The sequence below is a fragment of the Lepisosteus oculatus genome, chromosome 10, assembly GCF_040954835.1.
Source record: "Lepisosteus oculatus isolate fLepOcu1 chromosome 10, fLepOcu1.hap2, whole genome shotgun sequence".
NCBI lineage: Eukaryota > Metazoa > Chordata > Actinopteri > Semionotiformes > Lepisosteidae > Lepisosteus > Lepisosteus oculatus.
The window spans coordinates 16,034,777-16,049,374 of NC_090705.1; the positions used below are offsets into that span (position 1 = coordinate 16,034,777).

The 14,598-nt window shown below is 42.0% G+C and overlaps 1 protein-coding gene across 4 annotated transcripts in view; it reads right to left on the reverse strand.

Annotated features, from left to right (window-relative positions):
- Positions 1–8,153, reverse strand: part of slc66a2 (solute carrier family 66 member 2) — a 47,314-nt gene extending 39,161 nt beyond the window's left edge. For 2 of the 4 annotated variants that reach the window (XR_011190673.1, XM_006635866.3), the window contains exons 1-4: positions 7,867–8,153; positions 6,922–7,456; positions 5,282–5,415; positions 1,663–1,713 (exon numbers count right to left, since the gene is read on the reverse strand). Coding sequence is in view for 3 of the 4 variants with exons in the window: in XM_006635866.3 (XP_006635929.1) it covers positions 1,663–1,713; positions 5,282–5,415; positions 6,922–7,124 (388 nt within the window). In the remaining variant the exon portion in view is untranslated. The remainder of the gene's footprint in view (positions 1–1,662; positions 1,714–5,281; positions 5,416–6,921; positions 7,457–7,866) is intronic. The other 2 variants (XM_015357636.2, XM_006635867.3) reach the window with 2 other exon arrangements.
- Between the last annotated feature and the right edge of the window lie 6,445 nt (positions 8,154–14,598).

The following is a 14,598-nucleotide window of genomic DNA, read 5'->3' on the forward strand; positions in this document are numbered from 1 at the left end:
TTTTTACATGCGTTGTACATTGTTGCCCTCTGGTGTCCAAGATGGTCAAAACATTATCATCTCCAACTGTCTAAATGCTTAATGTCACCAGCGGAAAATTCGGTTCTGGAATCCGTCTGACAAAAGGCCAGGACTATTTAATAATTTCTACTCAATTTTAAGAAATGAGAGATGCAAAAGGCAATCTGAAAATTACATTTAAAAAGAGTATTACATACTCAGCTCATTTCAAGCTGCAAAGGAACAAGTTAAGGTTTATTACATGCTGAAAAGAGAAGAAAAGAAACAACGTTTCGGCTGTGGAGCCTTCTTCTGGACAGGTTAACAGGTGCGTTCTGGGTCCTTTGATGGACTGGTTTGCCTGTTAGATAGTAAGTGACATTCTAGATAACATGGGGGATTCTTGGATCACTACTGTTTAAAAACAGCTCTCCGTCTGTCCTTTAGGCAGGAAGACCTCCTAAGAGGGCTACACAGCTGAAACATTGCGTTTCTTTTCTTCTCTTTTCAGCATGGAACAACCCTTTACTTGTTCCTTTGCAGCCTGACGCAGCTCCCTACTTGAGGCATTTCAAGCTGGTTGTGGAACTTGCATTTGTTCTCACAATGTCCTTATTATTAAGCTCTGCTCAGAGAACCATGGGTTATGAGAGATCTCACATCCCTGTAACACAGGCTAATCACAAGTCTGCCTTGCTAGACAGACCACTTAGTCCATCAACCTGCAGAAAGTTTCAGTTTTAAATTTAGAAAGTCTTGATCAAAAGACAAAGTGTATGTAAGAGTTCTCTAATCCAGGCCTTCTTTTTACGTGTATAAGCAGGTCCTACTGCCTATAGAACAGACAGAGAGCTGTTTTTAAACAGTAGTGATCCAAGAATCCCCTATGTTATCTAGAATGTCACTTACTATCTAACAGGAAAACCAGTCAATTGAAATACCCAGAACACACCTGTTAACCTGTCCACAATGTCTGTGATAGCCAGAATATTTAGACAAAACACCACAAACACAGAGAGAATGTGCACACTCCAATAGAACTCAGAAACCAAGAGCTGATAAGCAACAGCACTACTTGGTAAACCACTGTATCACCATTTCAGCAACTACTGTATACTGACAAAACCAAAGATGAAAAAGGTCACTTATAGATTAGGAATAAGAAACTGAAAGGAAACATATTATTTAAATGTAAAAACAAATTTTAGGTAACCTTTATTCTGAAATGGACAAGCGATATGAAAACATTCAAGTATCATTATCTTCATTCAAGCTAATATATCAAAAAGAAAGAAGTGAATATTATTAAAACGAAATTTGCCAGTATAACCTGAGATATCCCTACACCTCCAGAGAGACACACTGAAGACTGTTACATTTTCACCTAGTGTGAACACACACAGCTATCAGTAGTGCATGCAGTGCAATTAGTCAGGCCAAGGATTTTGAAACAGAAAAGTCAGAAATCAGAAAAAAACAGAAATCTTTGACAAGCTCAGTCAAGGTGGGGGATGTTATGTGAAGATTTCACAATGCTATGTTACAAAACATTCAGACAGACCAAGCATCATGCAGAATAATGCAAATGAAAGGAGCTGATGAACAGCCAATGGTGATCAGGGCTTCATATCACACGGGGAGGAGGTTCAAAGCAATACATACCCAGAAAGAGTCTCTTAGGGACTTTGATCTCTTCATCCTTACTGTCTGTTGCTACAGACAAAAGCAAAATAAGAGAAAGAGAAAGAAAACAAGCTTGGTTTGTAATACAGTGATCCCAAAAAGAAAAGAAGTTAATCGCGTGGTTTAGAAACAGCCCAAAGCACAGCTCCATTCGATACTTATGTACATTTTCTATCCTGCAGAGAAACTTAAAGCAAGGTAATAATTGTTCATCACAGAAAGGAATATTAACATTACACCCTAGGCATACATGTTCACATCAGCAGAATGACATGAAATAAAAACTCCTACACCACTGGAAGGCTCATAAAGAACATAGAAATGAGAAAACATGCCACTAATTGCCATATTTGTCCTTTTCTTTCTAAAACGCAAAGGGTCAGAAACTCAGGCATCCTACAGAGAATGGATATTAATGCAGTTCCCAGAAAAGTACAAAGAATCGGTCCGTCTGTTTTGATCCGATCTAGCACTTGGTGAACAGCCCATTTTCTGCCTGAAAGAGCAACAAAAGCCTTTTATAAAAAAAAAACAACAACCCATAATAGTTCGTTTTTCACAGTATTATATAACGCACATATCTGTTAGAGAAATCCTCCTTGTAAGGTATACTGCATTTTACACAAGCCTCACATTCATATCCGATAAAAAGGGGTGTGGCAACAGCTTTATACCGAAAGAGAATTAATTCCAATTCTCAGACAGGATTTCTACAGGGGGTTTAAGCTGATCTGAGTTTTCGTTCTCTTTTTTTTTTCCTGTTCTCATGAAGGTTATTCCAGATAATCCTTGGCTACAACAGCGGTTTAGAGAAAGCCTGAAAAGTAGGACACACCATGGAAACTTGTCACAAATTACCGGAGCTGGCCTGCATCCACAGGGCTGGCTGTTGATCAGCTCCACCCCCAGCTGTGTGCCTGTGTGCTGTGCCCTTGCCCATTCCCAGAGCCTCTGCTACAGGTGTGTGGAGCCCTGTCCGCATGTGTGGTCTTACTGCTGCATTTCCCAAAGACACAACTGTTTCAAGGATTTTTCTAAAGAAAGGATTTATACCAAAATGAAAGCTAGCAGGAAAAATGCTCTGTATGACACATTTTCCCTTTATACAGTACACATCTTATCTACATTAAACAAACAGCTACAGGTTTCCTGAGGCCTGCAGACCAGTGTAACAAAGGCCAAAGACTGAGAAAACATTAACAACTTTACTTATAAAAGAATAAAATGCCTCTTGTACAGGAAACCGAAAAAATTCACAGGTCTACTTGAGATGAGATTGTCCTCATGTGCACTGCCAGCATTACCTATAACTCTACGAATATACATATAAATGGTACCATTTCAATTAATTTTAGGACACTTTGCTTCTTAAATGTCTCAGTCAGAACAAAGCATTATTTTGTAGACCTTCACATTTTTTTTCTGGGTTACTGTAAATAACAATGAAAGACAAGTCCTCTTTGTAAGAACAAGGCACAAGCTGCCATTATACACAGCCTGAAACGATTCATTTCAACAGTGCTTTGCTGACTCACTGCAGCCTGTGCAGTAAAGTTAATACCACAGAGCAGAACAAGATTCAAGCCTTGAGAGGTGAGCAGGCCAGACTTGTGTCACTCTCCACACCTGGCAGAGAGCACAGAGCAGACAGTACCCCAGTGCTGAGGTCACTCTCCACACCTGGCCGACAGCACAGCAGACTGTATCCAGCTCTGAGGTCACTCCCACACCTGGCCGAGAGAGAACAGCAGACTGTACCCCAGCACAGCTGAATTAATTTTAATGGTAGATGTTTGGAAATAGGTAAAGGCAAAGAGCATCTTCATGGTGATGTTGTTTTAAACCTGGCGGCCTTGTTGTGATACAAGATGACAAGGAGTTTGCTAAGAAGAGCTGAAAGCCCAAAGACAGGAAAACATGCAGTTCTACCTCCCAGACAGCAGGAGGCGCTGGCCCAGTCACAGGATTTGATACCTGCGGAACACCCCCTCTCCCCCCAGCCTACTTCACCCAGCCAAACGTCTGTAGGCTTCATCAGGCAATCTCAGTTGTTATTTCTTTAAATAGGCTAATCCCTGTCTCGGGAGTTACATAAACATGTAGACATATTAGCACAGTTTTGCAGTTGCTTTTAAGAAGCAAAGGAAAAGATGTTTGAACAGGGATTTCCCTACAGAACTTCTATGAACTTATATACAAGTTAATTTGTTCTCCACCTTTTAGTTCTTAGAAATGAAATTCCACAGGAGCCAAAAGAGTGGAGTTAAAAAGCTACCACATGCCATCAGTTCCAGTACTCATGGTTGCATTTTAATGCCTCTGAGTATATTTTAAGTCTGCAAAACAAATTACTAAAATGGTATACATTTTCTTCGTGAACATCTATAACTCGCATGTCATAAGTATGGTTTTAGCGAGTTAAAAATGAAGTAGTAAAAAGAACCCCAGACACCGCCCTCCTCCCACTGAGATTTCTCACCTCCCCGCGCGATGGCATTTCTTCTCTACAGTTATCAATTCCTCACCTCCATGTCGCTCACCACTCAATGGACACTGTGTTCACTCTGCTCTGTGCTGGCATGACACTAATTGTTCCTGTGGGACTCATGTTTTTATCACTTCAAATGTGGTATGTCGGCCCACACAGGGACGTCTGCTAAGCACACACACACCGGGTCATAATCAATTGTCGTACAGCAAGGGCGTGTTGCACATCTTTAGTTCATTTACCCACCAAATGGATATTGCCAATTACTCTACTACATGTCCACCCAACCTGGAATCGGCAATCAATCACTGAACAACACAGCTTCCTACAACGTCTGTGCTACACAAAGAGAACAAAGAACCAAACACATCTTCTTTCAGCACTTCCACCGGTCACTGAGCATGCCACGAGCGCCACACAGCCACTAGCACTCTCTCCATCTTGTACTTCTGCCACCACAGATTAATGCCCACCCAACGCCTGGCAATGCTCAACTACTTAGGTATCCTGGCAACAATCACCCTAGGATACAGCCCTAGCTCAAACCCAGCGATGTCCAGACTGCAGGGTTCAACCTACACTCCAAACGAGTGCCTTTCCTGGTTAAGGAATTCACACACAGGGGAATTCTGCCCCACGTCTCTTTATCTCTTTTGCTAAGAGCACAGCACGGTTGCGCGCCATGGAGTTCCTACACAGCCTCTCACCCACAGAAACAGAGAGAAAACATTTCGGTCTTGGTACCACACAAAACAGCAGGTGAAAACATTGCTGCCGACTGCTTGACGCTACAAAGGGGGAATTTCAGTGCCGTCTTTGTATGGAATCCGTATGGTTTCACAGCCAAGAACGGAAGCATCTGAACAACATGCAGCCTGTACTGCAAGGGGAAAAAAAAGAACATTCAGATCCATCACCTGCGGTTTCGTGGCCTTTTACATTTCGGCAGACCCTTGTTAAGTCATTATTTTCACACCTAAAGCAATGCGACAGTATTTGCTATGAAGAAACTCTCTAGGTATCAAGTGAGCAAACCCAGCATTATCTCAGCAACCTACCTGCCGGAGGGACCACTCTTATCAGAGGTAATAAAAAGCACCTGTCACTGACCTAAGAAGGAGCGCCTCTTGGTGTTGTTTTCTGTAGCCACCCGCACGCCTGTACAGAGGTTGAGCATCACCAGCATGGTCACAATCATGATTATGCTCTGCCACAACAGAGGCGTCTCAAAATACCTCCCAAACCTGGAGAGATAAGGCAAACGACAAACCAAGAGGTCATGGTGAGCAAAAGCAGCTTCGGCCTTTATTCTCTCAAAACATCGTGATATTCTTACACACATGGGCGCGGTAGGGAAGAGGAGAGTGGAAGTTCAGAAAGTTCAACTTGTTTTTGTTTCATGTACATGGGCCAGACATGGCCGTCAAACAGGCCTGGTGGATCTGGCACTGCGTAGTAGCTACACGCCAGGGAATCGTGAGAATCGGCCTTCTGAAGACAAGGTTGCAATCTGTGTTTTTATTTGCCTAAATCTTTAGGTTTTAAAAACAAACAGAATACCTGCTTGTAGCTTGTATTTGGCCATCAGTATTTTCGGTTCTAGTCAGGACCTCAGTGGAAGAGTGGCTTTTCAGGGGAATTTGACTGCACAAGCGAGGTTACAGTTAAGGGAATGGTGTGGGCATGTCGAGCCGGAGCTCAACCTTCTGTCTAGATGGTTCCCAATATTTATAAATGACTGGGCATCATCACGACAACTGAAGAGCCTCCAGTCTGCATCTTCTCACTTTCAAGCATCTGACCTGAAGCGGTATCAGCCAATGAGCACCAGGTGGTGCTACAGGTCACTATTATCACAGGTGAGAGTCGGCCTTCACCTCCGGTTTTAGAGCTGATAAACAGCATCTTGATGTTTCCAAAGTACTGAATCAGCAGAAGGTTTTTATTTATGCACTAGCAACGTATCAAAACACTTTCCGCTCTACCACTTTCAGAATTGCTTTGTACAGTAAGCCCAAGGGCGGACGCTGTTCTTTTGAAAACCGAAACTTGGAATGTGTTCGAGTGTAAACATGGGCTTAAAATGGCAACTGGTGAACTTTTAAAAGGATACTAAGAAACAAGAACATTATTCATTTTGTTACAATCAACATCAGAGGCTGCAATTCAATTTAGTAGAAGATACATCTTGAAAATTGAGAGAAATCTTTACATCAAACACACAGAGCACAATTGTGGGATTGTAGGCCTTATCCATAGAATTCTCACAGCAAAGTCAGTTGCCCTGAGGATACATTAGTTACATGACTGTAGCATGTGATGAGTTACCACAACCCATGAAAGAGTGCTTAAAAAATTATAAGGTGTTGACTTCTCTTCATTATCTCTAGGGATCACCTTTCCTCATGATATGATCATTAAAGGGTAACAATCTACTATGTTAGCATCTATGTTAAATATGACATCAGGAAACAGTTTTAAACAGTTTGAATGAGGACAGTCCGTTCTGTGTACGGTTTTTAGGTCATTAGGATGGCATGGAGGTCAGAACTAGTGCCTCACACCTCCAGGATCCCAGGTTCGATCCTGCCTCTGTGGAGCCTGGATATTCTCACTGCACTCCCGTTTCATATTCCCCATACAGGACACACACACCTGGTGTCTTTAGCTAATCATTTTATACAGCTGTAGCTACTGCACAGACGTTACATCACGCCATGACAGACGCACAGCATTATACTATAACTCACCAAAAGAGAATCCTTAAAATATTGGCCACCAGTAAGACGAGACACACGTAGGTCGAAAACCCCTCGGCGTTCTGGCTCCTCCGGATGTCCCTGTACTGCGGGATGTAAGGTACCACACCTCCAAACATCATGGCCCCAGCAGCGATCCAGGACACCAGCTGGTTAAGCACAGAAATGATCTGCTCGAAGACCTCATCTTCCATCTTGAATAGCTTGAGCGTTTTTAAAAATGCATACGGTATATGGCGCCTCTGTTCAAAAACGGGGGGAAAAAACACAACTTTGTCGTCCTAGTTGGTTCCTTAATCAAACACCGGCGCGGCAGCTCCTTCGTCTTGGGACTTCTTGGCGTGTTAACAGCTGAAGTGTTGAGTAAGTCAATAAAGGAGAGTCACCGCTTGAGGTACTTCCTGGAAGTCTAGTTACTTTGGATTTCTTCTACAGCTCTGACCAGCCCGGCTGTAGCATGTTCAAGCTCCGGGATGAGATCACAGCTACGGATGCCGCATCACTGCCACGCAACCCCGGCCACATCCTGCATTGCAAAGCGAAAAGAATGAAAGGATCACTGACGCACGGCTCACAGACAGGTGTAATTCAACAACGACATAAACCGTGGGCGTGCGTAATCTATAACTAATACTCAACTGTCAGAGGGGCATGGAGACAAACTGAGAGAGATGAGTGAATTAGCAGTGTTACCCAATCGTATGATGTAAATACGCAATAAAACAGTGAAAGAGACAGATCAGCGCCCGTGTGCATTCTGCTCGTTTTAATTGCCTTTGCTGGTGTATTAATACTCGATCGTCCTTTGTGTATGATCCTCCGGGAGGCCACACAGCAGATGGGAATACAAGTTAAAAGAAACGTGATTTAATCATACACACTGTCCCCGGGGGCTAAATCGTTCCTCACACTCTTATTTCATGAATATTCGCTCACCTAGTCGCAGCAACAGACTCATCCGATGCGATGGCGAAACGCGATTGCTTTAATCTTCCGTGGCGTCCTTACCATCATCAACACATGATTGTGGCAGAAGGGCATCCCCTTTGGTTGGGCGCCGAGTAGCAGAGGTAACAACCCCTTCTTTAGTTTGCACAGACACGGGTTTAAAGTTGGTGGCAGCTGGCAGATCCTCTCCCCGCTGCTGCAGCTGCACTAAGCGATGGGGGAGCTTCCTTGTTGGGTAGTTATGACATCATAATCACAATATGACGACACGGCCAGCCGCGCCTCCGTTGGGTCCTAAAGGTGTTGGGCGCAGTGCCTTATCTCGTGGCTGACGCACTTTTGTGTGTGCACACCACGCATGCAATCAGAACAATAAAATTACACGTTAAAGGTAGAAATTATACAAGCGCAGAACGCTTAAATCATCCTTCAATTGTAAAGCAAGTTTGTTAGCGGCTTTTCTCTCCGCCTTCTGTAACAAACCCAATTAGTTACTCCCTAGTCTTTATTTCAGCTACTGTCTGTATTACTTTATGGAAATGAACGGCTAGAATAAAGTTAAATCACCCGTGTTTTCGGTCTTAATCAGAGAGGTGCCCGCCCCCCTCATTAAGATGTAGCAAGCCAGTTACAAGTGAATTAAAAACATTTGCTTGTGAATGAGGGAGTACAGATCATCTTACTCCTCCGCCAGCAGGAGTAGGGGAGTTGTATACAGTTAATTACAATCTCTCTATAAAAGATAATACTAATTTTATATTACAGCCACCTACTGGGATTTTTATTATTTTACTGCAGTATCTGCAGGCAGCAGTAAAACACTTTATGCTACTACTGCTTTTACCAAGACCACACCCGAAGAAAGCTTCAGTGTCAAAACGTTGTTTTACTGTACTTACTCTTCAAGGTGGAGTTAATCTGTTCTTGTTGACTCTGACAGGGCTATACTACTAAAATACTCTGCTGCCGTTACTAAATAATACATTTACCTCTCTCTTGGGCTTATAGAAGGGTTAAGCGCTTCAGATACCATTAAAAGCGTCTTAAATCAAAGCCAGGAAACGTCCCAGTTTACCTGCTAAACCTGATCACTTCGGGACACAGGAAATAAAGGCCTTTATTGAGACGTCTCATTTTAAATTTTGGATACACCTCGCAAGTTATTTAAGAAAAAATCTGTCCTGGAAATGAATTGAAAAGGGACGGAGGCCACGCTGAAGATTTGTCGTGCTGAAGTGTTTTAGCGGAGGAAGACCGATTCTCATCCAAGGTGAAAATTAACTTTCTTGTTTTACAACTTTTACCGCGTAAAGGAAATTGAAAACTGATGATAGAGATCCAAAACGCATTCAGTACAGTCAGCCAAAGGTGAATATTTCTCAGTACAAATTAGCATCGAAATTGAGATTTTTATCAGAACTATGTTTTAATGGAAAACTATTTTCCAGTTTTGTTTCGCGAAAAGCGACATGGCGTTTATTTTACGGTTAGAGGATATGGCTCGAAGTTGTGACGGCAGAGGCATGCCTGTTTTTTAGCCAGATTTGCCCAAACTCAAATCTCAGAAACTAAACATCACTGGGCCTGGTCAGCACAGGGCTGAGAGACCCGATTTGGGAGAACTAGGTTAGCTGTGCAGGTGGTATTGGTGGATCAGTAGGTGGCGCTCTTTCTTCTGGACCGGGATTTCCAAACCTATCCCAGTATGGAGGCCGGGAACACTGTGCTGTAGGAGTACCGTTCTTCAAATGAGACATTAAACTGAGGTCCTGAATGCTGGTTATTGAAGATCCCGCAGCACTCTTCGAAAGAGAAAGGGGTATATTCTGGTATCACGATGAAGTACAAGTTTAGATCATACATTCTGGCCTCCTTAAAATACCCTTTATTTCTGTTAAGTAATTTCTCATGTATCCACTCAAACTCCTGTTGTGCCACATAACTTCAGCTGCGCATTGGCCCAGGTGGCGACTAAAAAGCGTTGTATGTAAGGAATGATTATAAAGCGAAAACCAAGCGACTACCCTTATAATATTAACGGTAGAAATGGTCTGTGAACGCGCCCCAGGTGTTTCCTCATTAGTGTGTGGGCCGGTGCGCTCCAACAGCTCTGCTCCAACTTTTCCTCTAAAAGTTGCTTTTTGGGGCGGCTGACCCGTTGTTCCAGGAGGGCAGCGGTTGCCAGGAGTTTGTTTGAGGACGCTTGTGTGACATTCCTCATGAAGTGCAAACTTCAGCGCCCGGCGGTTGGAAACAAGCTACAGATCTAATCTAGACAGAGGGCGGACAATGGCAGAGACTGGTCCCAACACACCGCAAGACTTATCAGACATGGTAAGCCCTTGAACACTTCCTTCTTATTTTGAAAGGAAGCGGTATAAAACAGTGCAGCGGACTACATTTAAATTTTATAATGATATGCTGGCTGTAAGTCGTATTGAATCTTGTGATCCTGCTAAAGCTCGGGTTTGAAAGTAGGTCGTGTGTAAATTAAACTAGTTTGCTCTGATTTCAGCGTCGGATAGTCGGGGAGAACACGTTTCGACGGAATGCGGGTGAAGTCCACTCTGTAAAATTCTCGCTTTTAACTATGCGTAGGTCTTTGTATAAAAAACATGGCAGCAATATCATGTTAAATACAATTTACGCTTCACAGTAACGCAGTAGCCTTGGTGGTTGCAAAGTTATCTACATTTGGCCAATTTAAACCTGCTTTTTAATAAGCCTCCGGATTCTTGAATTAAATGAATTATAGCTTTATTATACGTTTTAGTATTTCTTTCGTTCAGCTGCTTCAACAGTATTAATCACCTTTTGATTAATACTGTTGAAGCAAAAGCACCTTTTGCTTCAACCTTTTAATTCCAACAGGTGTGTAGAAAATATAAAAAAAATCAATGTATGCAGTACGTGTAACGAAGCAGTGGTGTTTTAAAGCAGGTTTATAAAGCTTGAAATTAAAGTACGGCAGATGAATATGCAAATACGAAGAACGACGTTTAAACCACAAATTGTTCTTTGCACAGGTGGAAGCAATGATGCGGGGCCTACAGAACAAGTTTCAAGCCATGTCTGACCAGATAGTTTCAAGAAATATCCTTTCTGAAGGACCCTGAAGGTCTGTGAAACACGGGCTGAGAGGGGCGGCGATGGTGATGTTCTGCTTACACTTATAGCGCTTTTCTGGACACTCCACCACCACTGTGCAGCATCCACCTGCTGTGCGCCAGAACGCTCACCACACATCAGCTATCAATGAAGCCAATTCATAGATGGGGATTATTAGGAGGCCATGATTGGTAAGGGCCAATGGGGAAATTTGGCCAGTATACCACCTTATTTGGGTTACACCTCTACTCTTTTCGAGAAACGCCCTGGGATTTTTAATGACCACATAGAGTCAGGACCTCGGTTTTACGTCTCATCCAAAGGACGGCGTCTGTTTACAGTATAGTGTCCCCGTCACTATATTGGGGGATTAGAACCCACATGGACCACAGGGTGAGCACCTCCCTGCTGGCCTCACTAACACCTCTTCCAGCAGCGACCTTAGTTTTTCCCAGGAGGTCTCCCATCCAGGAACTGACCAGGCTCACACCTGCTTAGCTTCAGTGGGTTGCCAGTTGTGAGGTGCAGGGTGATATGGCTGCTGGGTGATAAGGTTAAGGGCTTCAGGCTCCAAAAGCTGACATTTCTATTGCATCCCTGAGCAAGAGACAGCCCACAGAGATCAGAGCAGTGCACATCAGACATTTCTACATTGGTTTCTTTAACTTTGTCACTGGAAGAAATGGGAACTCGGATTGACGACCTGGAAAAGAATGTGGCCGATCTCATGACCCAGGCAGGAATGGATGAGTCTGAAGCACACTTTAAAGTAAGAAATATTCAGTGAGAAAAAAAAGTCACTTACTTTCCAGCTATTTTGTTGCGTTAGAAGTACCAACACCCCAATGAACACGTGGTCAAATTTGTTTTTTCTTTTAAATGAAAATAATTGCAATTTGTATTTTTTCAGTAAATAAAATGGTTATAGGAACCTGAAAAGTATAAATTTGAGGGCTACTTTATGTCTTTATTGACAAAGTCCTCTTTTCAAATTTGAGGGAGTTGCCAGTTCAAATCTAGTCTGTGCTATTTGTTTATATATGTTCAGGTGTGATGTGTACCAGGGCCATGAGGAGGGGTTTGTGAAGCTGGGTGTTGTTTACTAAGTGCTGTGTCCACAGCTCTGCTATGTTCATGATTTTGTAAATAAAACATTCGGCTCGTTAAAGACGCGTGTCTCAGTGGAAGTGCGTGTTCAGTCTTCATCTTTCCCAGCTCTTAATAGATTTGGGATGTGTATTCATTAAACCAGATAAGCTACAAGTGGAGATTTCAAAACATGGGGTCATATTAACAGGAAAATAATGGCCTTTTCTGTAATTTTAACTAGAACTCGGTTACTATATACCAAAGGTTCATAGGTTCAAGTCTCAGCTGAGATGCCAGTGTGGAGAGAGGTTTACTCCAATTCATCAGTAAATGCCCTGTTGTACAAATGAACACTTGAAGTGCATACTTTATAAATGAAAGTCTGTTCCAAATTGACTAATCTAGTTAACTAAGTGGTTAAAAATACATATTTTTGTATTTTAGTCGAATTTAAGTTTTGAGAGGGCACTGATTTTGAATTGCTGTCCCATCTCCTTCAAAATAACTTTTCTTCTAGAGCATTCTGCATTTTTGGCTTAACCCTAACAGTAACCTTCCTGTTGAAGGTGGACTTGATGTCCAAATCATGGTGTTAAAGGTATTCATCTTTTGCATCAGCAGGACAAATGAAGAAGATGCATTCAACAGTGAAGGAGTAACAAGCTGCTAATGGAGAAAAGGAGGACTCTGTGACTGCAGTGGCTTTGTTCACTAGGATCAGACAAGCTGTAAGAAACATTCCTCCAGTGCAAACCAAGAGGCAGTCTGAGATTCTCCTGAACTGTATCCATTTCTTCTATTGCATCACAAGCCATCAGGTGCCATATGCAGAATGGGATGTATCCCTACATATGAACACTTCTTTCTTAAGGTGTTTTCCATGCACCCCATATTAATTAATGTATACACTGTAATGTTTAAATTTAGATTAAATGTGTTCATCAGTGATTTCAATAATGACCCACAGAATCAGTTTTATGATGCATTTCCTGCCATAGTGCTAAAGAAGTTTTTGTAACGCATGCTCCAAAAGAGCCTTTATTTTACTGTATTTAGACAAGACATTTATGCCTGATAATTTCTTGAATTATGAGGGATGAATAAAACCACATAATAAAAAGTTTGTATATACTGAATCCTAGTAGTTTCTAGTTTTCGCCAACTTTTTCAACCAAAAAAAAGTAAGAAAAAAAGAATCTTCTTGCAGTGCCTGTTTTATGCCGATAGGAACCAAGCTAAGCTTACATCACCAGTCTGAGCTAGACAGCCATATTGAATGGACCTTCATAACCAGGCCTGCAGGCTGACTTCTGTGAATGCTTGTATCTTACATTCCAGTCTTGAGATGGCTAAAAATGCTTTTGTCCTACTTTTGGATAATGTAAGTTCAGAGTCCTCCAAATAATTCACCTGAACACCGGCAAAGATCTTTGGCCTCAGGCTTGAGCTTGGGTCATGTCACTCGTTGACTATGCCCGTGATTGGCTGTGCAGTGTTCTCACAGCAGCACAGCGACTCCTACAGCCTCTCGGGTGCTTGAAGGTGCATGAGTGACTGATGCACCCTTCCTCCTGTCGGTACTGGGCTGTGTTAATGGCTAGGTGTTCTAAAACAAGTGGCTCAAAGGCAAACAGGACAGGGGCCTCCAAGCCTCCTCCTTCTCCCCTGTGTGTGGCCACAGCAGTCATATTTGTGAACCCAGATATAAAAAACAAACATCTATTCCAAAGTGGGTGGGTTTAACCAAAAATAATTTGGGATTCTAAGTTTTTGTGTATTCTGAAATATACTTGCTTCCACAAAAATAAATCTAAATGTTATGCCTTTGCTTCACAGCACAGCAGGCCGAGAAATGAGAAATGGCTTCTCTAATTGCAGTTGCATTAAGTGGGACTTCAGGGAGAGGGTGATGGGTTAGTGAATATAAGGAAACTAATAAAGAGAATTTAGCAACCATATTATCTAGTATGAAGGTGACCACAGTACTGGGCCAAACTTTAAACTGAATATTTCTTTTGTTTTCCTTCAAGTGCTGTTTGTGTTGCACAACATAAAGGAGTAAGGACCTAATTTTTAATACATAAATTGTTCTTTAGATGAGGTATACTACTGCCACATACAATTGTAACAACACACCCCAATTTAAATTCTATGCTTTTAACTATATAAATTGTTTGCCCTTTGTGTTTCTGTCCCAGATTACTTTTCAACATTCTGCCCTTGTCTATACTGTATGAGATGTCACCAACAGCTGTCTGCCCAATCTAGATTTTTACTTAAATCATTAAAATTAATTGCTGCTTAAGCCTGCCATGCTTATACATTATTAATTAATATATAATTTTCTTTATAAAACAGAAAAACTTTTTTCTAGTATCTAATTCTTTTTTCAGGAAAGAATTATGAGCATGTAAAAACTCAACTTTTAAAGTTAAAGGTACTGCAAAATAAGTTTACTACATTGTATGAAACTACAGCATTGAAAAAGTCATTGAATCTCAAACACAAAAACATTTCAGTCAC